General features: G+C 41.2%; 3 protein-coding genes across 6 annotated transcripts in view; 1 reads left to right on the top strand and 2 right to left on the bottom strand.

The window, feature by feature from the left end:
* Positions 1-6,894, bottom strand: part of CNRIP1 (cannabinoid receptor interacting protein 1) — a 1,091,934-nt gene extending 1,085,040 nt beyond the window's left edge. The window contains exon 1 of the mRNA XM_050754547.1: positions 6,891-6,894. The gene's annotated coding sequence lies outside the window, so the exon portion shown is untranslated. The remainder of the gene's footprint in view (positions 1-6,890) is intronic.
* The window catches only part of NFU1 (NFU1 iron-sulfur cluster scaffold), a 532,135-nt gene that overhangs the window by 15,169 nt on the left and 491,617 nt on the right, over positions 1-25,349 (bottom strand). For 3 of the 4 annotated variants that reach the window (XM_050754516.1, XM_050754518.1, XM_050754517.1), the window contains 4 exons: positions 21,075-21,178; positions 14,733-14,868; positions 10,574-10,640; positions 6,448-6,562 (listed from right to left, as the gene is read on the bottom strand). In XM_050754516.1, coding sequence (XP_050610473.1) covers positions 6,448-6,562; positions 10,574-10,640; positions 14,733-14,868; positions 21,075-21,178 — 422 coding nt within the window. The remainder of the gene's footprint in view (positions 1-6,447; positions 6,563-10,573; positions 10,641-14,732; positions 14,869-21,074; positions 21,179-25,349) is intronic. The other variant, XM_050754519.1, reaches the window with a different exon arrangement.
* The window catches only part of SNRNP27 (small nuclear ribonucleoprotein U4/U6.U5 subunit 27), a 716,203-nt gene that overhangs the window by 212,997 nt on the left and 477,857 nt on the right, over positions 1-25,349 (top strand). The gene's annotated exons all lie outside the window — the stretch shown is intronic.

The following is a 25,349-nucleotide window of genomic DNA, read 5'->3' as shown; positions in this document are numbered from 1 at the left end:
AATGTACTTTTGCAATTATATTTATGAGATAAATTCCTACTGGTGGGATATTTCAGTAAACAGGCTTGTGCTTTTTTTTTTTTTTTTTTTTTTGACAGAGTTTCACTCTTTTTGCCCAGGCTGGAGTGCAATGGCAAAACGTCAGCTCAATGCAACCTCAGCCTCACAGGTTCAAGTGATTCTCCTGCCTCAGCCTCCTAAGTAGTCAGGATTACAGGTACCTGCTACCACACCTGGCTAATTTTTGTATTTTTAGGGGGGGTTACGCAATGTTGGCCAGGCTGGTCTCGAACTCCTGACCTCAGGTGATCCACCCGCCTTGGCCTCCCAAAGTGCTGGGATTACAGGCGTGAGCCACCGCGCCTGGCCTAGCTTGTGCATTTTTAATGTTAGTAGATATAGTCAAATTACTCTAAAAAAGTTATAAGGTTTACATATGGATCCATAAAGAACACACGTAACTGTTTCATGTAGTACTAAAAATTTTCATAAATGGTACATTTATAAATGTACATACATTTGAATTTTCCTTTTTCACTTAATATTTTCTTTTTTATGTTTCTATGTTGCTATCTCCCAATCTAGTTCATTCCTTTTAACTGCTGGTATAGTTAAAAAATATTTCAGTGAACATGTTTCTACATGTTGCCTTGTGCATATCTCTAAGACTCTTAAGATATACATCTAAAAATATACCTGTATCACCTAAAGATAATTATACAAATGTTTCTGCATGTCATAGTCTACTTAGTGTTGCTATAAAGGAATACCTGAGACTGTGTAATTTATAAAGAAAAAAATGTTTATTTGGTTGATTCTGATGTCTAGAAAAGTTGAAGACTTGGCATCTGGTGAGGGCCTCAAGCTGCTTCCCCTCATGGAAGAAGGGGAGCTGGCCCACGCAGAGATCACATGGTGAGACAGGAAGGAGATGGTCTTAGTGGGACTCTTCTTAGCACTCAGCTCTCAAAAGAAGTAATAGAGTAAGATCTCACTCCCCTCCCCTCCTACCCCCGGCTTTTCCAGAGGGCATTCATCTACTATTGAGGGATCCATCTCCATGACCCACTCACCTCCCATTAGACTCTACCTCCAACACTGGGGATCAAATTTTGGCATGAGATTTGGAGGGGACAAACGTAGAAACTATAGCAGTGTATATATGTGTGTATGCACATATAAATGTTTTTGTAGTCAATGCGTATTAACATTGATGAACTACTAGAACTAATGAGTGCTAATCTTGACAGATATAAGATCAATATACAAAAATCAACAGTATTCCTATATCCAACACCCCAAATTAGAAAACATTATTTTAAAACATACAGGGCCGAGTGAGGTGGTTCACACCCATAATCCCAGCACCTCGGCAGGCCAAGGCAGGCGGATCACCTGAGGTCAGGAGTTTGAGAGCAGCCTGGCCAACACGGCGAAACCCCATCTCTACTAAAAATACAAAAATCAGTCGGGCGTGGTGGTGGGCTCCTGTAATCCCAGCTGCTCAGGAGGCTGAGGCAGGAGAATCACTTGAACCTGGGAGGCAGAGGTTGCAGTGAACCGAGATCACACCATCGCTCTCCAGCCTGGGCAACAAAGCAAGACCGTGTCTCAAAAACCAAAAAGCAGATACAGGCAGCATGGTAGAGTGGTTAAAAGCATTAACGCTGGAGCCAGATTGCCCAAAGTTTGTATCTATCTCTGCCACTTACTACCTGTGTGACCTTGAGCAAATTACTCAACCATTCAATGCCTCAGTTTTCTCATGTGTTAAATGTGATAACAGTTCCTATCTGATAAGGTTACTTTAAGAATTAAGTGAGTTTATACTTGTAAAGTGCTTAGAATTGTGCCTGAAATATCGTAATCAGTATATCTAAGTGCTTACTAAACAAAATAAGAACCTTTATGACAACAAAACCTATATGGTACCTAGAACTAACATGAGCTCATACCAAGAAAAGAACATAAGTCTCAAGTAAATGGGAAAATTTGGGGATGAAAAAATATCAATGTTGAAGAAATGTTAATTCTCCCAAGTTTAATCTATAAATTTAATGCAACTTCAACCAAGCTCTTGACATGGTTTTTCAGAGACTTTACAAGATGATCAATAAATTTACAAGGAAGAATAAAGTGACCAGACCACCAGAAAGTTTTTTTTATTGAGGAACTTTTTTTTCCAGATATTATCATATACTATGCTAATTGTTACAGAGATACTGTAATTAAAACTCTGTATGTTATTAAAACAGGAAGAGGGCAAAAAGACCACAGGGACAAAAAACATCTTAGAAAAAGACCCATGTATAATATTATAAATTCATGAGGAAAGACTGGGATACTTGATTAGCTATTTAGAAAAAGATGAAATTATATTTTAAACTATACAGAAAAACAAATTCCACAGTGATTAAATATGTAGGTGTAAAAAATAAAACTTTAAAAAACAAAAATACATACACATATGACAATATCTTTGTGATAGAGAAAGGAAAAACTTCATCAACAACAAATACAACAGTATCAGCAAATACTTATGGAGCTTTATGTATAGTCACTCTTCCAAGTGCTTTACACTAAATAACTTACTAAAACAAGGTACAAAAGGCACAAACCACAAAGGAAAAAGATGAACAAATGTAACCACATTAAAATGAAAATTTTCTGTATGACAAAAGACATCATAAACAAAATGAAAAGTTAAGTCACAGTTAGGGAGATATCATTTGCTAAGAAAATACCTAACAAAGAATTAATATTCAGAATATTTATATATATATACAGAGAGAATGAGACCTTTTTTTTTTTTTTTTAAGAGATATGGCCTAGTTCTATCAACCAAGATGGAGTGTACTGGCGTGAACATGGCTCACTGCAGCCTCAGCCTCCTGGGCTCAAGCGATCTTCCCACCTCAGCTTGTCAAGTAGGAGGGACTACATGCACGCATCACCATGCCCAGCTAATTTTTGTGTTTTTTTGTAAAGACAGGGTTTCGCCACATTGCCCAGGCTAGTCTCAAGTTTCTGAGCTCACAATCTGCCGCCTTCACTTCCCCAAGTGCTAAGATCACAGGTGTGGGGCATGGTGTCCAGCCCAGAATATTTTTTAAAAACCTGCTTAAATAAATATAAAAAATACATATGGGCCAGGTGGCGGTGGTTCATGCTTATAATCTCAGTACCTTGGAATGCTGAGGCAGGAGGATCACTTGAGGCCAGGAATTTGAGACCAGCCTGGGCAACATAACAAGATCTCATCTCCACAAAAAAAATTTTTTTTTTTTTTTGGGACGGAGTCTTGCTCTGTCACCAGGCTAGAGTGCAGTGGTGCGATCTCAGCTCACTGCAACCTCTGCCTCCCGAGTTCAAGCGATTCTCCTGCCTCAGCCTCCTAAGTAGTTGGGACTACGGGAGCGTGCCACCATGCCCAGCAGATTTTTGTATTTTTAGCAGAGATGGGGTTTTACCATGTTGGCTAGGATAGTCTCAATCTCTTAACCTCATGATGTGCCCACCTTGGCCTCCCGAAGTGCTGGGATTATAGGCGTGAGCCACTGTGCCAGGCCTCTACAAAAAAAAAATTATTTATTTTTATTTTATTTTTTTTTTTTTGAGATGGAGTCTCACCCTGTCGCCCGGGCTGGAGTGCAGTGGCACAATCTTGGCTCAATGTAACCTCCACCTCCCAGATTCAAGCAATTCTCCTGACCCAGCCTCCTGAGTAGCTGGGATTACAGGCACATGCCACCATGCCTGGCTAATTTTTGTATTCTTGGTAGAGATGGGGTTTCACCATGTTGGTCAAGCTTGCCTCAAACTCCTGACCTCAAGATCTGCCCACCTTGGCCTCCCAAAGTACTGGGATTACAGGCGTGAGCCACCATGCCTGGCCAAAAAATTTTAAAAATAAAAACATTAAACAGGCATGGTGGCAGGAGTCTATAATCCCAGCTACTTGGGAGATGGAGGCAGGAGGACTGCTTAAGCCTGGGAAGCTGAGGATGTAGTGAGCCATGATCATGCCACTGCACTCCACCTTGGGTGACACAGCAGGTCACTGTCTCCAAAAAATAAAAAGACACGTGACTCAATTTTGTTTTTAAGTAGAAAAGATAAAAATAGAAAATTTACTGACAAGAAAAGTAAATGGCCAATAAACATATGAAACTCTTCACACTCAGTATTAATCAAGGAAATGCAATTAAAACAAGATACTGGCTAGGCGCAGTGGCTCATGCCTGTAATCCCAGCGCTTTGGGAGGCTGAGGCAAATGGATCACGAGGTCAGGAGTTCGAGACCAGCCTGGCCAACATGGTGAAACCCCGTCTCTGCTAAAAATAGAAAAATTAGTTGTGCATGGTGGCAGGTACCTGTAATCCCACCTATTCGGGAGGCTGAGGCAGGAGAATCGCTTGAACCCGGGAGGTGGAGGTTGTGGTGAGCCGAGATCATGCCATTGCAGCACTCCAGCCTGGGCAAGAAGAGTGAAACTCTGTCTCAAAAAAAAAAAACAAACAACAACAACAAAAAAAACAAGGTACCATTGTATACCCAACATACAGGTTAAAAAAAAGAAAGAAAAAGAAAGAGAGACACTAAATGATGACAAAGATCAAAGATGTAAGAACACTGAAATTCTTACAATATACTGCTAATGTGCACTTAATTAGATCAACATATGATATAGCAATTCCACTTTTAGGAACATAGCCTAAAGAAGCTCTCAGCCAGGCATGGTGGCTCATGCCTGTAATCCTAGTACTTTGGAAGGTCAAGGTGGGTGGATCCACCTGAGGTCAGGAGTTTGGGATCAGCTTGGCCAACGTGGCAAAACCCCGTCTCTACTAAAAATACAAAAATTAGCTGGGTGTGAAGGTGCATGCCTATAATCCCAGACACTCAGGAGGCTAAGGCAGGAGAATTGCTTGAACCTGGGAAGCGGAGGCTGCAATGAGCTGAGATCATGCCACTGCACTCCAGTCTGGATGACAGAGCAAGACTCTGTCTCAAAAATAAATAAAAATAAGGCCGGGTGCAGTGGCTCATGCCTGTAATCCCAGCACTTTGGGAGGCCGAGGCAGGTGAATTACGAGGTCCAGAGTTCAAGACCAGACTGGCCAACATGGTGAAACTCCGTCTCTACTAAAAATACAAAAATTAGCCAGGCATGGTGGTGGGCGCCTGTAATACCAGCTACTTGGGAGGCTGAGGCAGGAGAATCACCTGAACCCGGGAGGCAGAGGTTGCAGTGAGCTGAGATCATGCCACTGCACTCCAGCCTGGGCAACAGAGCAAGACTCCATCTCCAAAAATAAATAAAAATAAACAAACAAACAAACAAACAAACAAGCTCTCCACATATTCACAAACAGACTTGCATAAGGATGCGCACTATAGAGATGTTTTCAATAAAAAATTAGTATAAAACTTTACTTGAACATAAAGGAACAAATTAACTATACCTTATTCCTATAATGAAATGCTATCCAGCACGTAAGAGGAGTAAACTAGAACTATATTTTTTGAAATGGATATATTTCAAAAATATCATACTTAGTGAAAAAGGCAATTAGAAAGTATAACACAAGATATTTAAGGTTGGGCACAGTGGTTCATGCCTATAATCCCAGCATTTTGAGAGGTTGAGTCCAGCAGAACACCTGAGGTCAGGAGTTCAAGACCAGCCTGACAAACATGATGAAATCACCTCTACTAAAAATACAAAAATTAGCTGGGTGTGGTGGTGCATACCTGTAATCCCAGCTATTTGGGAGGCTGAAGCATGAGAAACACTTGAACCTGGGAGGTGGAGGTTGCAGTGAGCAGAGATCGCGTCACTGCACTCCAACCTGGGTGACAAGAGTAAGAGTCTGTCTCATAAAAAAAAAAAAAAAAACAGATATTTAAAACTTAAGAACAAAAACTAATACTATATATTCCCTGCAGAGACTTACATGTATAGTATAAAACAAACCAAGTTTCACATATCTCTGAAACTAGAGAGGGAAAAGGGATGGGGGTATAGTGGTTTTAGCTGTTTCTTTTTTTATTTACTTTATGCTCTAGAATCTGACACTGTATGTTTAATATTTTATTTTAAATGAGTCTAAAGCAACTGTGGCAAAAGATAACATTTGTTTTGTTTTTCCCAAAAGCCCATTCTGTAATTTAATTAACATTTGTTAGATATGAGTGGAGGGCAAATTGGTAAACATGATATTATTTTCTGCATGTTTGAAAATTTTTGTAATTGAAAATTTTGGTTTTATATAGTAATGCCAATTTATACACAAGTTTTCAAAATGATATATAAATCTGCAGAGCTAAATATATTAAATGATAGAATTCTAGGTTCCTATGACTTCTAAAATCAAGGTAAATGTGAGGAAAATAGAAAAGTCTAAAAAAAGGACAAATTTTAATTACTCAATACAACATGTTACCTGCTTCTCCTGAAGGTGTTTCCTCAGTAACTAGGGGTAAGCCAGATGCAAAGAAGTCCATGATTGTTGCATAAATATCTGGTTTCAGTAAATTCCAGTCTAAATCTTCATTTTCCTATAAACATTTAAAGGAAAATGCTGTATTTGCAGGCAAGGGCAGAGACCCATACAGAACGCTACCTTATACCTCTTTTTTTTTTTTTTTTTTCTGAGGTGGAGTCTCACTCTGTTGCTCAGACTGGATGGAGTGCAGTGGCATGATCTTGACTCACTGTAACCTCCACCTCCTGGGTTCAAGCAATTCTCCTGCCTCAGCCTCCCAAGTAGCTGGGACTACAGGTGTGTGCCACCACAGCTGGCTAATTTTTTGTAGTTTTAGCAGAGATGAGGTTTCACCATGTTAGCCAGGATGGTCTCAATCTCCTGACCTTGTGATTCGCCTACCCCGGCCTCCCAAAGTGCTGGGATTACAGGCATGAGCCACTGCGCCCAGCCCCCTTATACCTCTTAAGAATCTTTTCCTGGCCAGGTGTCGTAGTTCATGTCTAATCCCAACATTTTGGGAAGCTGAGGCAGGAGGATAGCTTGAGTCCAAGAGTTCAAGACTAGCCTGAGCAACACAGTGAGACTTCATCTCTTTTCATATTTTTAAAAATAATAAATAAATGGAAAGGAAGAAAGAAAAAAGAGAGAAAAGAAGCAGAAAAAAGGAAAGGAGAAGAAAGGCAAGCAGGCGGGCGAAGGGAAGGGGAAGGGAAAAGGGAAAGGGAAAAGAAAAGAGATAAAAATAAGAAAAGAAAAGAGTAAAGGAAAAGAAAAAATATCTTTTCCTATATACACACTATACCTACGCAATGGCAACCACTTCTGGAGAATGTATATTAGCTCCACATCTTAAAGGGTCCTGTTTAAATAAATTTCAGAAGATAAAATCTTAAAGATTCCCCCATTCATTAACTAATTCATTCACTTATCAAACTTCCGTTGTTCTAATTTGATTTAAATGATTAAAAGACATTTTTCGTGATGTGAAGACAAAATATTAAATGGATTTTCTGTCTTTAAAGAGGATGATAAAGAGATACCCATTCTCTTAAAAAAATAGGATGTAATTGCTTGACCAAGTATACAGAACAGTCTACAACTATTCAAAAAATTTACTTACATATATTACTTAAAGGGTATGAAAGAAATTTGGCTGGGCGTGGTGGCCCACGCCTATAATCTCAGCACTTTGGGAGGCTGAGGCAGGTGGATCGCCCGAGGTCAGGAGTTTGAGACCAGCCTGGCCAACATAGTGAAACCCCGTCTCTACTAATAATACAAAAATTAGCCAGGCGTGGTGGCAGAGGCCTGTAATCCCAGCTACTCCGGAGGCTGAGGAAGGAGAATCGCTTGAACTTGGGAGCCAGAGGTTGCAGTGAGCCGAGATCACGCCACTGCCCTCCAGCCTGGGCGACAGAGTGAGACTCCGTCTCAAAAGAAAAAAGAAACAATATAGAGATAGTACATAAAAGGTGACATAAATGGGGACTGCTAAGGTTATAAAAGTAAAACTAGTGAAATAGCTTAGTGATTGGGAAAGGAAACTAGTTCTAGGTAATAAATCATTTGGAAAATAAATCAGAGTGTTACCTCAGATCTTCAGTAAATAGTAGACTCTACTAAATAGGAAAATATTGGTAATAAAAATAAGAAAAACATCCTAAAGTTGTCTGAATGAGAAAAAAAGGCAGCATATAAGCTGCAAATATACATATACATTTCGAAAAAAATAACACAAATGATGCATAAAGAAATCTAATTATCAACTGGAAATCAGAAGTAGAAACAGGTGATTGCTGAAGACATTCAGTAAAATGTGATAGTCCATGATGAGAAAGGTTACTAGAAGAAAACAAAAAAATCCAATATTCCGTCTATTAAATACCAACGTGGGCAGGCGTGGTGGCTCACACCTATAATCCCAACATTTTGGGAGGCCGAGACAGGAGGATTGCATGAGCCCAGGAGTTCAAGACCAGTCTGGGCAATATAGAAGGACACTGTCTCTACAATTAAAAAAAAGAAAAAAGAAAAAAAAATTAGCTGGGCATGGTGGCATGCACCTATAGTCCCAGCTACTCGGGAAGCTGAGCTGGGAGGATTGCTTGAGCCCGGGAGTTAGTGGTTGCAGCGACCCATGATCGCGCCACTATATTCCAGCCTGGGAAACAGAGCAAGATCCCATCTATATGGATGTGTAGATAGATACACACACACATACATATATATGTATCAACATATATATACCCTAACTTGGGATATTATCTATTGGTTACGTCATTTCACTTAAGAAAAAATTGCAGAGCTAGGGCAATTTCAAATAGGGTAACTAAATAATGAAAGTAAGAGAGCTAAAGGATGACTTACTAAATCTAATCAAGAAAAATAGGAAAAGTAAAAAAAACAAAAAAAAACCCTTTAAGATATAATCACATTTTTACCTATAAAAATTTACATATAGCATAGGCTATATGTAAAAGAACTAAATAACTTTTAAAAATAAATATATAATTTCCCACTTATAACTAGTTGTAAGAATTAGATAACATATATAAAGCACTAGTGCCATATCTGACATTGAATATATTTAAAAAATGCTTATCCCTTCTTCCCCTTAAAAAATATGGAAGAAAGAAAACTGGAGAATGGGGGACTGGATGTGGCGGTTCACACCTGTAATCCCAGCAGTTTGGGAAGCCAAGGTGAGCAGATTGTTTGAGCTCAGAAATTTGAGACCAGCCTGGGCAACATGGCAAAATCCCATCTCTACAAAAAATACAAAAATTAGTTGGACGTGGTGGTATGCACGTATAGTCCCAGCTACCAGGGAGGCTGAGGTGAGAGGATTGCTTAAGCTCAAGAGGCTGAGGCTTCAGTGAGCCTAGATCATGCCACTGCACTCTGACCTGGGTGACGGAGTGAGACTTTGTCTCTAAATAAATAAATAGGTACAAGAGAATACTGGACTAGATGACTAGATTTAACATGTCACTAACCCAGTACGTCCACTTTTTTTTTTTTTTTTTAATTTTTTTTTTGAGACAGAGTCTCACTCTGTCACCCAGGCTGGAGTGCAGTGGCCCGATCTCGGCTCACTGAAAACTCGGCCTCCTTGGATCACACCATTCTCCTGCCTCAGCCTCCTGAGTAGCTGGGGCTACAGGCACCCGCCACCACACCCGGCTAATTTTTTTGTATTTTTAGTACCGACGGGGTTTCACTGTGTTAGCCAGCATGATTTTGATCTCCTGACCTCGTGATCCGCCCGCCTCAGCCTCCCAAAGTGCTGGGATTACACGCTTGGGCCACCGCGCCTGGCCCCCAGTATGTCCACTTTTAAGGACATAAAGAGCTCAGACTAATCCTTTCAAATTGCTTAAAGGGAGTTTCATAAATACTTGCAATTTTCACACACTATCAGGCAAGTGATTTAAGTTCAGGGGATATATGTCAATCAACAGATTTAAAAGGATACATAGTTCAAATTTAAATAGTTCATGTCCCATTAATCTAGTAGACATAAAAAATGGAACAGGCCTTTCTAGCAGATATTTCCTTGACTGTTGAAAAACACAGCATATTTTAGCCGGGCATAGTGGCTCACGCCTGTAATCCCAGCACTTTGGAGGCTGAGGCGGGTGATCACCTGAGGTGAGGAGTTCTAGACCAGCCTGGCCAACATGGCGAAACCCTGTCTCTACTAAAAATACAAAAATTAGCAGGGCATGGTGGCAGGTGCCTGTAATCCCAGCTACTCGGGGTGGCGGGGGGGCCAAGGCAGGAGAATCGCTTGAATCCGGGAGGCGGAGGTGGCAGTGAGCCAAGAGCACCATTGCACTGCAGCTGGGGGACAAGAGCGAGACTTCGTCTCAAAGAAAAAAAAAAGAAAATGAAAAAGAAAAACATAGCATATTTCGCTTGATTTTTCTGACATTTAGAGGGCAAGAGAGTAAGACCCTGTCTCAAAAATAAAAAATAAAAATTAAAGAACAGAAAAATGGAAATGTTGGAGAGAGAGGCACTGGACTCAGAAAAAAATGAAAAGTATTTCGAGTCTTATTTTATATAATCCTATGTTTACCTTTGTGACAGTGATGAAATCTGGTCCAAAGAAGACACTTTTTACTCCTTCAATCCTAAATAACTGCCTGCAAAAAAAGAAAAAAATAAGAGATACTAAAATCCTTGATTATGGAAAAGTTTAAACATACACAAAAGTAGAGAAAAGTAAAAAACTCTCCACATATCTCTTGCAGCTTTAACAATTATCAACTCATGGCCAATTTTGTTTTATAATTCCTACTCTATGATTTAGCAATCCCACACTATTTACCAAAAGAAATAAAAACACATGCTCCACAAAGACTTGTAGATAAATCTTTATAGCAGCTTAATTTTAAAATAGCCACACATATAGAAAAATATGGAAATGTCCATCACCTGGTGAATGAATAGACTGCTATATCTATACTATCAATCATTCATGAAACAAATATTTGACACCTACTAAATGCCAGGCACTGTACAAGCACGAAACAGACTATTTTCTTTCTTTTTTTTTTTTTTCTTTCGAGATGGAGTCACCCTCTGTCACCCAGGCTGGAATGCAGTGGTAAGATCGTGGCTCACTGCAACCTCCACCTCCCAGGTTCAAGTGATTTTCCTGCCTCAGCCTCCCACGTAGCTGGGATTACAGGCACCTACCACCACACCAAGCTAATTTTTGTATTTTTAGTAGAGACGGAGTTTCACCATATTGGCCAGGCTAGTCTTGAACTCCTGATCCCAGGTGATCTACCCGCCTCGGCCTCCCAAAGTGCTGGGATTATAGGCATGAGCCAGCACACCCGGCCTAAACAGACTATTTTCAAAAGACTACCTTGAAAAGAGATTTTGCCAACTGAACATCTGACAGAAATAATCTCTCACTAATCTGTAACTGAATTAATTGGGGCTTTTTTACTTTTACATTTTTAATACAAAATATGAACTCATCCTTGATGTAAATGTTTCAAACAATAAAATTTAAATGCCCCTTGACCACCCCTACCAAATCCTGTTATCAGTTTCGTGTGTATTCTTCCAGATCTTTTTGTCAGTGCATTTGTTGTTCTGTGGTTTTTGCTTTCATATACATAATATCATATTGGACTCACTGTTCTGCAAGTTGCTTTCTTCACTTGTATGTCTCATATGTCTTTCTATGACAGTAAATACATCCCTGCACATATCTTGGGCACATGTGCAAGTAACTTCTAGGGTAGTAACCCAGTAGTGAGTTGTGGAATCATGTATGTAGTTACAGGGTTTTATTTAATAAAATAAAACAGAACAACAGAAAGAGATGAAGAAAGGAAATTTAAGAATCTATTATCTATTGTAAGGGTGAAAAAAGAGTGAAAACTATCCCATCAAACACTTGTATCTCACATATACACACACACGATGTAAAACACTTTTTACTGTGACTTATGTCAAAAAAGTACGAAAAACAGCCTGTAATTCCAATACTTTGGAAGCCAAGTAGGACAGATCACTTGAGCTTAGGAGTCTGAGACCAGCCTGGGCAACATGATGAAACCTAGCCTCTACAAAAAATACTAAATTTAGCCAGGTAAGGTGGCACATGCCTATAGTCCCAATTACTTACGAGGCTAAGGCAGGAGAATAGCTTGAACCCAGAGGTGGAGGTTGCAGTGAGCCAAGATCACGCCATCACACACCAGCCTGGGCAACAAAAGTGAAACCTTATCTCAATAAATAAATAAATAAAAGTTTAAAAATAAAATACGAAAAACAAACACTCTAAGGTATATTCTGAGAAGTGATATGTTTAAGTAAAAAGAAAAAGTACTTATTAATTATAAATTTTAAAAACAATTCCAGAGCTTAGCAAATCCCTAGGTTCCTTAAATGAGACATATAAAATGGCTGTATGTATAGAAACAGTTACCTAAGCTCTGTTTTCCGAGTATCCCTGGCAATCAGATTGAGGCTTCAGTTCCCAAAAATTTCAACTGATGCTGACTCTAATATTCTTTATTATTAACTTCTTTATCAATTAAAAAGAGCTTCATCCCAACAATTTTATCATTTGTGCTTTTTTTTTTTTTTGAGACAGAGTCTCACTCCGTGGCCCAGGCTGGAGTAGAGTGGTACAATCTCAGCTCACTGCAAGCTCCGCCTCCTGGGTTCATGCCATTCTCCTGCCTCAGTCTCCTGAGTAGCTGGGACTACAGGCGCCTGCCACTACACCCGGCTAATTTTTGGTATTTTTAGTAGAGATGGGGTTTCACTGTGTTAGCCAGGATGGTCTCGATCTCCTGACCTCATGATCCGCCCACCTCGGTCTCCCAAAGTGCTGGGATTACAGGCGTGAGCCCCCGCGTCCGGCCCTATGCTTTATCATCTCTAACATACAGTAGTCCCCCCTTATCCCCAGGGGATCCATTCCAGTGGCCCCAGTGGATCCCTGAAACTACACGTAGTATTGAACCCTGCAAGTACTATGTTTTTTTCCTATACATATATATCTATGAAAAGTTTAATTTATAAATTAGGCACAGTAAGAGATTAACCACTGATAACAAAATAGAACAGTTATAACAATACGCCAGCAATATGCCAGCATCACTACTTTAAGAGATGGCTACTAAGTAACTAATGATGTGGCGAGGGCAGTGGGGGGAGTCAGCAGAGGGGAGGGCACAGGCAGACAGATAGTGTATATGACATGGATACACTGTAAAAGGGATAATTTATGCCCTAGGGAGGACAGAGCAAGATTTCACCATGCTACTCAGAAAAGCAGCACAATTTAAAACTGATGAATTGTTTATTTCTGGAATTTTCCATTTAATATTTTTAGACTATGGCTGATATTGGGTAACTGAAACCGGGGAAAGTGAAACCACAGATAAGGGGGGACTACTGGTTTAAACATGCCTTTATCTGGTGAATGTTAAAACTGTCCCTACTGACTAGTTTTCATTTACAGTTCTGAATAGAGTATTTTAGGAATTACTCCACCTAGAAAGAACTACACCATTCTCCTGCCTCAGCCTCCCGAGTAGCCGGGACTACAGGCGCCCGCCACCTCGCCCGGCTAGTTTTTTTTTTTTTTGTATTTTTTAGTCGAGATGGGGTTTCACCGTGTTAGCCAGGATGGTCTCGAACTCCTGACCTCGTGATCCACCCGTCTCGGCCTCCCAAAGTGCTGGGATTACAGGCTTGAGCCACCGCGCCCGGCCAGAACTTCAAATTCAACTACCCTTATGAATAAAATAAGCAAGTTCTCATTATTCTTAAAAATCAGATTTTTAAGATCTGAAATGGAAATTTACCATATTTATCAATTTGATGAATATTTTTTCTTAAGTAAAAACATAAGTTTTTATTTATTCATGCTATAGGTCTCTCAAATATATCGCTCTTCAGGAGAAAATTTTTTTAATATCAACTCTCATTTTTCTTTTCTGAGACAGGGTCTCACTCTCATGCCTAGGCTGGAATGTAGTGGCACAATCATGGCATCACAGCTCATAGTTTCCTTAATCTCCTGGGTTTAAGTGATCCTCCCACCTCGGTCTCCCTAGTAGCTAGGACTACAGACACGTATCACCACACTTGGCTAATTTTTGTACTTTTTGTAGACAGGGTTTCACCATGTTGCCCAGGCTGGTCTCAAACCCCTAAGCTCAAGTGATCCCCACCTCCTCAGCCTCCTCAACATGTTTGGGGTTTTTTTGAGACAGGGTCTCACTCTGTTGCCCAGGCTGGAGTACAGTGGAACCATTATGGCTCACTGCAGCCTCAACCTCCCAGGCTCAAACGATCCTCCCATCTCAGCCTCCCGCATAGCTAAGACAAGAGGTACACACCATCACACCCAGCTAAATTTTTGTGTGTGTGTCTGTGTGTGGTAGAGATGGGATCTCTGTGTGTGTGTGTGTGTGTGTGTGGTAGAGATGGAGTCTTTCTATGTTGCCCCGGCTGGTCTCAAACTCCTGGACTCAAGCAATCCTCCCACTTCGGCCTCCCAAAGTGTTTGGATTACAGGTGTGAGCCACTGCAACATGCCTTATTATTTTTTTTTAATCTCTCATCTGAAAAGAAATTATTCTCTACACTTAAAAAAGAATGCGGTGCACACAGAAATGCAATAGTTAAATAAAGTTGTCTTAACCCCAAAGTCAGTTATTTATGTTTCTTGGTAAAAGCAAATGAAAACAGTAATATACCTAGCCAGAGGGGAGCGAAATGCTGCAGCTGGGGTGGGAAAATCCATGGTCCTTGTCTCAAGAACTGGTTTTCCTGGTATAAACTTTAAGCTGTTGGGATTTGGAGTATCCTGTGTTTGAATAAACATGTATCTCACTAAAAAAAGGAAAAAGAAGAAAATGTTATTCTAGAAAAAAACAGTTAACAAGTTTATGGACTATGACATGCTCATTTGCACAGAACCAGAAGAAATAAGAAAAACTGGGGAAAAACCCAAGACTTTACTGCCCTGATAAAGCATTTATAAAGATAAGAAAGAAATATATCAATATATAGCCGGGCACAGTGGCTCACACCTGTAATCCCAGCACATTGGGAGGCCAAGGCGGGTGGATCACGAGGTCAGGAGTTCAAGACCAGCCTGGCCAAGATGGTGAAACCCCATCTCTACTAAAAATACAAAAATTAGCCAGGTGTGGTGGCAGGCGCCTATAATCCCAGCTACTTGGGAGGCTGAGGCAGAGAATTGCTTGAACCTGGGAGGCAGAGGTTGCAGTGAGCTGAGATTGTGCCACTGCACTCCAGCCTGGTGACAGAGTGAGACTCTGTCTCAAAAAAATATATATATATATATCAATATATTTAAGTGTCTAGAGTTTTCTATTAATCTCTGGTGTTTTGTTTTCTGGGGTTTTTTTTTTTTTTTGAGACAAGGTCTTGCTCTGTTGTCTAGGCTGGAGTGCAGTGGCACAATCACGGTTCACTACGACCTCAAATTACTGGGCTCAAGCAATCCTTCCATATAAGCCCCAAAAGTAGCTGGGACTACAGGCGTGCATCATCACACCTAATTAATTTTTGTATTTTTTTGTAGAGACAGGGTCTCACACTGTTGCCCAGGCTGGTCCCAAATTCCTGGACTCAAATGATCCTCCCACCTCAGCCTTCCAAAGTGTTGGGATCAGAGCGTGAGCGCTGTGCCCAGCCAATACTCTGATTATTTAAATAGCTGTGTTATGAAACAGATTCCAGAAATAGTCTACACTTAAGTCTTATATATATTCATAATTCAGGAGTCCTATACATATTCTATTTGGTGACTTTGTACCAATGGCTATCATAACCATAGATCACTTATTGCTGACATTAACACAGTAAAATGCTACATTCTCTTCTTTCCAAAGTGCCACCATTATTTTAAAGACAATAAAGTTAGCAATTTATAATAGTAATAATAAATATTTATTGTGTGCTTATTATATGCCAAATACAGAGTCAAAGGCGGTTTTTTTTTTCTTTTTTTGAGGCGGAGTCTCACTCTGTCGCCCAGGCTGGAGTGCAGGATCTCGGCTCACTGCAAGCTCCACCTCCTGGGTTCATGCCATTCTCCTGCCTCAGCCTCCCGAGTAGCTGGAACTACAGGCGCCCACCACCACGCCTGGCTAATTTTTTTTTTGTATTTTTAGTAGAGATGGGGTTTCACCATGTTAGCCAGGATGGTCTCGAGCTCCTGACCTTGTGATCCGCCCGCCTTGGCCTCCCGAAGTGCTGGGATTACAGAGGTGAGCCACCATGCCCGGCCAAAGGCTTTTTAAAAAAATTTTTTTGTGGAGGTGGAGTCTCCCAATGTTGCTCAGGCTGGTCTCAAGCTCCTGGCCTCAAGTGATCTTCCCACCTTGGTCTCCCAAAATAAAGTGCTGACATTACAGGTGTAAGCCATCATGTCCAGCTCTGGGGCCAAGTGTTTTATTTATTTATTTTTAATTAATTATTATTATTTTTTTTGAGACAGAGTTTTGCTCTTTCGCCCAGGCTGGAGTGGAGTGGCACAATCGTGACTCACTGCAACCTCCACCCCTCGAGGTTCAGCTGATTCTCCTGCCTCAGCCTTCTGAGTAGCTGGGATTACAGGCACAAACCACCATGCCTGGCTAATTTGCTAATTTTTGTATTTTTCAGTAGAGACAGGGTTTCACCATTTTGGCCCAGCTGGTTTCGAACTCCTAACCTCAGGTGATCCACCCGCCTCAGCCTCCCAAGTGCTGGGATTATAGGCGTAAGCCACTGTGCCCGCCGACTCTTTTCTTACAATATCTTTTTTCTAGGACCATGATTAGATTGAGAATTGATTCACTAAAGCAATAAAGAGATAATACAATCTTTAATTTCCTGTCTTGCTATTATGACAACAGCTTGCAGGACGAAAGGACAGCATTGGCGTTTTAATAGTTTTAAAACTATTAAACAGACCTGATTATTCATTAAGAAAATGAACCTTCTGGCAGGGGGCAGTGGCTCATGCCTGGAATCCCAGCACTTTGGGAGACCAAGGCGGGTGGATCACAAGGTCAGGAGTTCCAGACCAGCCTGGCCAACATGGTGAAACCCTGTCTCTACTAAAAAAATACAAAAATGAGCCAGACGTGGAGGTGTCTGCCTGTAACCCCAGCTACTCAGGAAGCTGAGGCAGGAGAATTGCTTGAACCCAGGTTGCAGTGAGCTGAGATTGTGCTATTGCACTCCAGCCTGGGTAACAGAGAGAGAGTAGGTCTCAAAAAAAAAAAAAAGAAAAGAAAATGAATTTTCTGGCCGGGCGAGGTAGCTCACGCCTATAATCCTAGCACTTTGGGAGCCAAAGCGGGCAGATCACCTGAGGTCAGGAGTTCCAGGCCACCCTGGCCAACATGGTAAAACCCCATCTCTACTAAAAATACAAAATTAACCAGGTGTGGTGGCAAGCACCTGTAATCCCAGCTACTCAGGAGGCTGAGGCAAGAGAATCACTTGAACCTGGGAGGCAGAGGTTGCAGTTAACTGGGATCATACCATTGCACTCCAGCCTGGGCCAAAAGAGCGAAACTCCATCTCAAAAAAAAAAAAAAAAAGAAAGGCTGCGCATAGTGGCTCACGCCTGTAATCTCAGCACTCTGGGAAGTCAAGGCAGGTGGATCACAAGGTCAGGAGTTTAAAACCAGCCTGGCCAACATGGTGAAAACCTGTCTCTACTATAAATACAAATGTTAGCCAGGCATGGGAGCGTGCGCCTGTAGTGCCAGCTACTTGGGAGGCTGAGGCAGGAGAATCACTTGACCCTGGGAGGTGGAAGTTGCAGTGAACTGAGATTGCACCATTACACTCTAGCCTGGGCAACAGAGTGTAATGAAAAAAAAAAAAACAGAAAAAAAAAAAAAAAAGAAAATGAACCTTCTGAGTAAAAATAAATCCTCCATCTTACAGCAGTATATTTAAATAGATTGACAATCGTATATAACAATTAAAATTTATTCAGTGCCTGGGCGCGGTGCCTCATGCCTGTAATCCCAGCACTTTGGGAGGCCAAGACAGGCGGATCACCTGAGGTCAGGAGTTCGAGAACAGCCTGGTCAACATGGTAAAACCCTGTCTCTACTAAAAATACAAAAATTAGCCAGGCGTGGTGATGTGCACCTGTAATCCCAGCTACCCAGAAGGCTGAGGCAGGAGAAACACTTGAATCCGGGAGGGGGAGGTTGCAATGAGCCAAGATCCAGTCACCATACACTCCAGCCTGTGAGACATAGTGAGACTCTGTCTCAAAAAAAAAAAAAAAATTATTCAGTGCCTATCATGTGCTGGGCAGAGTGCTAAGCACTTTACAGGTATTATATCATTTAATCCTTACATGCTTTCAATGAGGTACTGTTTTTATGTTGTTTTATAATAAGGAGACTAAAGGTCACTCAGCTACTAAGTGACAGAGCCAGGATACAAAGCTGGACAATTTTGTAGGTGCTGACTTTCTTAGCCACCGTACATATTGCTAATCCTTATCTAACATTGCCAAGCATAATAGGAAAATACATTTAAGGTCAGTCTTCCTGTTCTAATTTTCATATCACCTATTTTAGGAGAGAGAATAAAATACCAAAAAGCAACAGTTTTATTTTAAATTTGGAAGAGTTTAAATTTGGCAAAACATATGGTTGGTACAAAAATGCTTTTCTTAGCCATTAGGGAAAAGGTTCTAATTTGACAACTGAGAGTCATTTTTGCACTTTGCCATGCAGTTCCAGCTAGCTGAAGTAAAACCATTTCGTGGATAAAGAAAAAAATTAAAGGTGAACTCCTATACATTTTGCTTAAGTCATTGTCCTAATCAGACAACCAGACAATTCCTAAAAAATGAAAAAATAACCACAATGTCCAAGTACTTCTTTAAAATATGTATATTTCTAGTAAGACATTCTTCTGAAAATCTATAAGGGAATGATTTTTCAATGACACATTAAAGAAAGGGCTGCAAACACTTTCTGTAAATAATCTTCTAACTCTGGTTCTGAACCAATCATTTCTTGCAGCTTGTATTAATAATTTATTGCTAACCAAAATCTGCACACAGTACTCTACCAATATTTGAAGAATTAAATCTGGCTTTGGCTGGGTGCATCAGCTCACACCTATAATCCCAGCATTCTGGGAGGCCAAGGCAGGAGGATCACTTGAGGGTAGAAGTTCGAGACCAGCCTGGGCAACACAGATCCTGTCTCTACAAAAAACTACAAGTTGTTGTGGCATGTGCCTGTAATCCCAGCTATATGGGAGACTGAGGCAAGAGGACTGCTTGAGCCCAGGCATTAGAGGATGCAGTGAGCCAAGACAAAAAAAAAAAAAATCTGGCTTTATTCTACGCAGTCAATTTGAGAAAAACTATACCTGCAGAAAGCAAAATTTTTAGAAATCCTTGAGGGTAAAAACTACAAATGCAAAAAAAAAAGTCATTTAAGAGCATGTACTCTATACTATCTAAAGTAGAAAGTATGAAGATGAATGACATAATCACAGAACTTTTTACTTTTGACAATAAAGGCGCGCACCACCATGCCCAGATAATTTTTGTATTTTTTTGTAGGGTTTGACCATGTTGCTGAGGCTGATCTCGAACTTCTTGGGCTTAAGGGATCTGCCCACCTCAGCCTCTCAAAGTGTTGGGATTACAGGCATGAGTCACCACGCCAGCCTATTTCTTCCTATTATGCTTGGTACTAATAGGTACCTAAGGAGGTAGACATAAACTCCCCCAAAATACAGATTAGTGATGCTTAAAGTCAATATCAATGACTAAAATTAATGGGTTTCCTATTTGAAAAGCCTATATGACCACATATTTCAGTCCTACAAAGTTTAAAAGTCCAATTAAAGTGGTTTAATCAGCTGAGTTACTCAGTATTTACAATATTTATATCTAAACTATTCTGTGATTCAAGCAGTCAGGCAAGTTTGCAGGAAAGTGCTCCTCTTCTGGCCCCTGGCTACTGAAGGGGTAAGGTCTACCCTGATTTAACTCATGCCCTTAGCCAGAATCAGCCAGAGTATGGCCACCGGAATGTGTTCAAGCTAGCAATGGAAAGGAGAGGCTGAATTTATATGCTTACAGGTCCATAACACATATAGGTGTACATTTACATACATGCACACATGCAGACACACATACCCTCTCCCCTTAAAACTTCCCTAACTCTACATTATGGTCATCACACTTCAAATTATTTTCAAATCATATCTATTTCCCAAATTAAAGAAAATCAAGTATGTATCTTGTTAACAATCAAGATTATTAACAAAACCATAGTAATTAATTTTGACAAAAAAGTTTTTATTTCTTTTTTTTGAATGTAATATTCTAAGGTCTGGATAAAAGCCAGAAATTTACTGATTTTAAGGGTATACTTATCCAAAAAATGTAAAGCACTAGCTTGAAATACATAGAATTCTTTGAAACACAACCCCATTTGAAAACTTCTTTTTGAGACAAGGTCCCACTCTGTCACCCAGGCTGGAACACAGTGGTGTGATCACGGCTCACTGCAAGCTTGAACTCCTGGGCTAAAGGGATTCTCCCACCTCAGCCTCCCAAGCAGCTGGGACTACAGGTATGCGCCACCATGCCCAGCTAATTTTTTGTATTTTTTGTAGAGATGGGGTTTCGCTGTATTGCCCAGGCTGGTCTCAAACTCCTGGGCTCAAGCAATCAACCTGCCTCAGTCTCTCAAAGAACTGGGATTACAGGCATGAGCCACCACACCCAGTCAGATTTTAACTTCTACAATATTTTCATTTTGGAAATCATTTGTTGAGCAACTTTTGTGTTGCAGTGGAAGTGTTATACAAGATACTGAGATTTCATAGATCTATTGGACAATGTCCTTGCAAATAAATTTTCTACTTAGAAGCCTATAAGAAAAATATGGCTTTTTTTCCTACATTCTTTCTATAGGCTTCTAAATAGAAAATATACACATTCTCATCTTTTATGATCCACAAAATCCTAACACAGTTCCATTAGTTTCTGAAACACAACTGCTTTAAAAGAGGTGAAATTTTACCTGGGTTACAAAAGGCTGCAGGTAGTGGGAAAAGTGGTCTTTGTACAAATTGATGCAGAGGCTGTTTCTTAATGGTGTATGGATTCTTCAACGTATGACAGAACCTATATTTAAAAGCACATAATGAATGACATTTTAAGAGCTCTAATCTTTTAAAATTGGTTTCTACTTCTCATGTATAAAAAAGACCTATGTAAAATTTAAACATAACCAGCAATAGAAATAATTAGAGAACTGACTTTTCATTTTCCATCTACCTTATTTCCACTTACTTAGGCAAGCAATACCTATAAACAATTCAAAATCAGATAGAGCTTAAATGGAAATTCCTACCCTTGATAACTGGGTGTGCACAGGATAATATAACATCCAGATATAAGAAATAGAATTGGGCCGGGTGCAGTGGCTCACACCTGTAATCTCAGCACTTTGGGAGGCTGAGGCAGGTGCTTCACCTGAGGTCGGGAGTTCAAGACCAGCCTGACCAACATGGAGAAACCTCATCTCTACTAAAAATACAAAATTAGCTGGGTGTGCTGACACATGCCTGTAATCCCAGCTACTCGGGAGGCTGAGGCAGGAGAGTCGCTTGAACCCAGGAGGTGGAGGTTGCCGTGAGCCAAGATAAGCAATTGCACTCCAGCCTGGGCAACAAGAGTGAAACTCTGTCTCAAAAAAAAAAAAAAAAAAAAAAGGCCGGGCGCGGTGGCTCAAGCCTGTAATCCCAGCACTTTGGGAGGCCGAGGCGGGCGGATCACAAGGTCAGGAGATCGAGACCACAGTGAAACCCCGTCTCTACTAAAAATACAAAAAATTAGCCGGGCGCGGTGGCGGCGCCTGTAGTCCCAGCTACTCGGGAGGCTGAGGCAGGAGAATGGCGGGAACCCAGGAGGCGGAGCTTGCAGTAAGCCGAGATCGCGCCACTGCACTCCAGCCTGGGCAACAGCGTGAGACTCCGTCTCAAAAAAAAAAAAAAAAAAAAAAAAAAAGGCCGGGCGTGGTGGCTCACGCCTATAATCCCAGCACTTTGGGAGGCCAAGGTGGGCAGATCACAAGGTCAGGAGATCGAGACCACAGTGAAACCCCGTCTCTACTAAAAATACAAAAAAAATTAGCCAGGCGCGGTGGCAGGCGCCTGTAGTCCCAGCTACTTAGGAGGCTGAGGCAGGAGAATGGCGTGAACCCGGAAGGCGGAGCTTGCAGTGAGCTGAGATCTGGCCACTGCACTCCAGCCTGGGCGACAGAGCGAGACTCCGTCTCAAAAAAAAAAAAACAAAAAAAACAAAACAAGAAACAGAATTGTATCTACATTAGTAATTTATAACCCATAGTCCCAGACTCTTGGTTATGCACAAAGGAAGCAAATAACTATAAGCTTTTTTCTTTTAAAAAAAAATTTAGGCCAGGTGCGGTGGCTCAAGCCTGTAATCCCAGCACTTTGGGAGGCCAAGACGGGTGGATCACGAGGTCAGGAGATCGAGACCATCCTGGCTAACACAGTGAAACCCCGTCTCTACTAAAAAATACAAAAAACTAGCCGGGCGAGGTGGCAGGCGCCTGTAGTCCCAGTTACTCGGGAGGCTGAGGCAGGAGAATGGCGTAAACCCGGGAGGCGGAGCTTGCAGTGAGCTGAGATCCGGCCACTGCACTCCAGCCTGGGCGACAGAGCGAGACTCTGTCTCAAAAAAAAAAATTTAGAATTAGGCAATAGAGTCACATGGTTCAAAATTGATAAGGATAAAAGCATATATAGTGGAAGTCTCCCTCCTTTCCTGTCCCTTACCACGTTTCCCTCTCTCAAGATAACCTGTATTACCTGTTTTGAAAAGTATTTCAATACTTCAAAAAATCTAAAAGAAAGTATACTATTGGGCTGGGGGTGGTGGCTCACACCTGTAATGCCAGCACTTCGGGAGGCCAAGGCAGGTGGATCACCTGAGGTCAGGAGTTCAAGACCAGCTTGGCCAACATGGTGAAACCCCGTCTCTACTAAAAATACAAAAACTAGCTGGGAGTGGTGGTGGGCGCCTGTAATCCCAGCTACTTGGGAGGCTGAGGCAGAGGAATCACTTGAACCTGGGAGGTGAGATTGCAGTGAGCCGAGATCGCACCACTGCACTCCAGCCTGGACCAAAGAGCGAGACTTCATCTCCAAAAAAAAAGTATACTATTGTCCTTTTTGTTTTTGAGATGGAGTCTCGCTGTTGTTGGCCCAGGCTGGAGTGCAATGGCACAATCTCGGCTCACTGCAACCTCCGTCTCCCAGGTTCCAGCAATTCTCCTGCCTCAGCCTCTCAAGTAGCTGACATTACACGTGCCTGCCACCATGCCCAGCTAATTTTTGAATTTTTTAGTAGAGACGGAGTTTCACCATGTTGGCCAAGATGGTCTTGAACTCCTGACCTCAGGTGATCTGCCAGCATCGGCCTCCCAAAGTGCTGAGATTACGGGCATGAGACACTGTGCCTGGGCCCATCCTTTTTTTTTTTTGAGATTGAGTCTCACTTTGTTGCCCAGGCTGGAGTGCAGTGATACGATCCCGGCTTACTGCAACCTCCACCGCCTGGGTTCAAGCAATTCTCTTGCCTCAGCCTCCCTAGTAGCTGGGATTACAGGTGTATACCATCACACCCAGCTAATTTTTTTATTTTTAGTAGAGATAGGTTTCATCATCTTGGCCAGGCTGGTCTTGAACTCCTGACCTCATGATCCACCCGCCTCGGCCTCCCAAAGTGCTGGGATTACAGGCGTGAGCCACCACGCCCGGTCTCTAACTTTACTTTACTCTTACAGAGAAAACATAATTGGCTATTTTTGATGGCTTTGACAAACTGAAAACAAAGGAAGAAAAGAAAAGCAAATATTACTGGAAAAGGAAGTAAAAGGAGACTTTAGTAGTGAAAATTCTTAAAATCCTAATGCAATTTACTTTAAAATCCAGTTTACTTGAAAATATCATCGCTCTCCATTACAACTGCCACTTCATAGAAGTCATGGAAAAATTTTAAGCACAAGAGTCATTTATAATTGCCAATGGGTTCAGATACTGCTAATTCATCAATACAGGGGATTTGCAATAGTTTAATTCACACGGAGCCAGCTGCAAGGGAGACTGGAGTTTCAGCACTCAGTCTCTCTGGATCTGAGTCTAGGGGTTTTCAACGATAGACTGGCAGGCCAGGGAACGGGTGCTGCTGATTGGTTGGGGATGCAATCATAGGGTTGTGGAAAATGGTCCTCCTGAGTGCTCAGTCCGTTTATGGGTGGAGCCACAGAACCAGTCAGAAATGCAAAAATCTGAAAAGGCTAATCTTAGGTTCTACAAGAGTGATGTTTCCTGCAGGAGTAATTGGGGAAGTTGCAACTCTTATGACCTCCAGAATAATGGCTGGTAATCATTTATATCTACACCTTAGCAGAATTCAGGCTCCTCTCATCCTCCCAACCCAATGGTCTTTCATTAGCCTTACAAAGGTGGTTTAATTTTGGGAAAGGGCTATTATCATTTAAACTATCAACTTAATGTCTCCCAAAGTTAGCTTGGCCCAAGCCTGGGAATGGGCTGTTGTCTAGAGGTTAAAGTCAAAATGGTGGTTGGTTAGAACGGTCTTTCACTGTCATAATTTTCTGTTAAAATGTTTTGCAAAGGCAAAAATTGTGATCATACACAAGATCACATTTATCTAATTATTTGCTGCTTAAAATAGGCAAGAAGCAACAAGGGCTGTCACATTTTTTTCTCTACCAAAACTGGAATTCTTCTTGTGGAAAAGAATGAGTGGGCACCAATGAAGTATTAATAGAATACAGATGAACTTTTTCCAACCTTGGGTAATCATTATATGCCATTGATAAGCAAAAGACTACTTTACTGGGATACTGTGGGACTCTAACCCACATAGTTTCTTAGACGCTATTGGAGAGATAAAAGTATTGGAACCGAGGATTCAAGAGAACAATGGAATCAACACTGAATGGGAATCAAATCATCTGTGAAGTCCTGACTGCCACTCCCCACACTAGCTCCAAACAGTGTTGATAACAGTAAGAGCTGTCACGCCTTTATTTATTTATTCTGAGATGGAAATAATCTCGCTTTTCTCGCTCCGTTGCCCAGGCTAAAGTGCAGTGGCGTGATCTTGGCTCACTGCAACCTCCACCTCCCTGGTTCAAGCAATTCCCCTGCCTCAGCCTCCCGAGTAGCTGGGATTACAGGCACACACCACCACGCCCGGCTTTTTTTATATATATATATATATTTTTAGTTTCACCATG

The sequence above is a fragment of the Macaca thibetana genome, chromosome 13, assembly GCF_024542745.1.
Source record: "Macaca thibetana thibetana isolate TM-01 chromosome 13, ASM2454274v1, whole genome shotgun sequence".
NCBI lineage: Eukaryota > Metazoa > Chordata > Mammalia > Primates > Cercopithecidae > Macaca > Macaca thibetana.
This window is presented reverse-complemented; position numbering and strand designations above follow the sequence as displayed.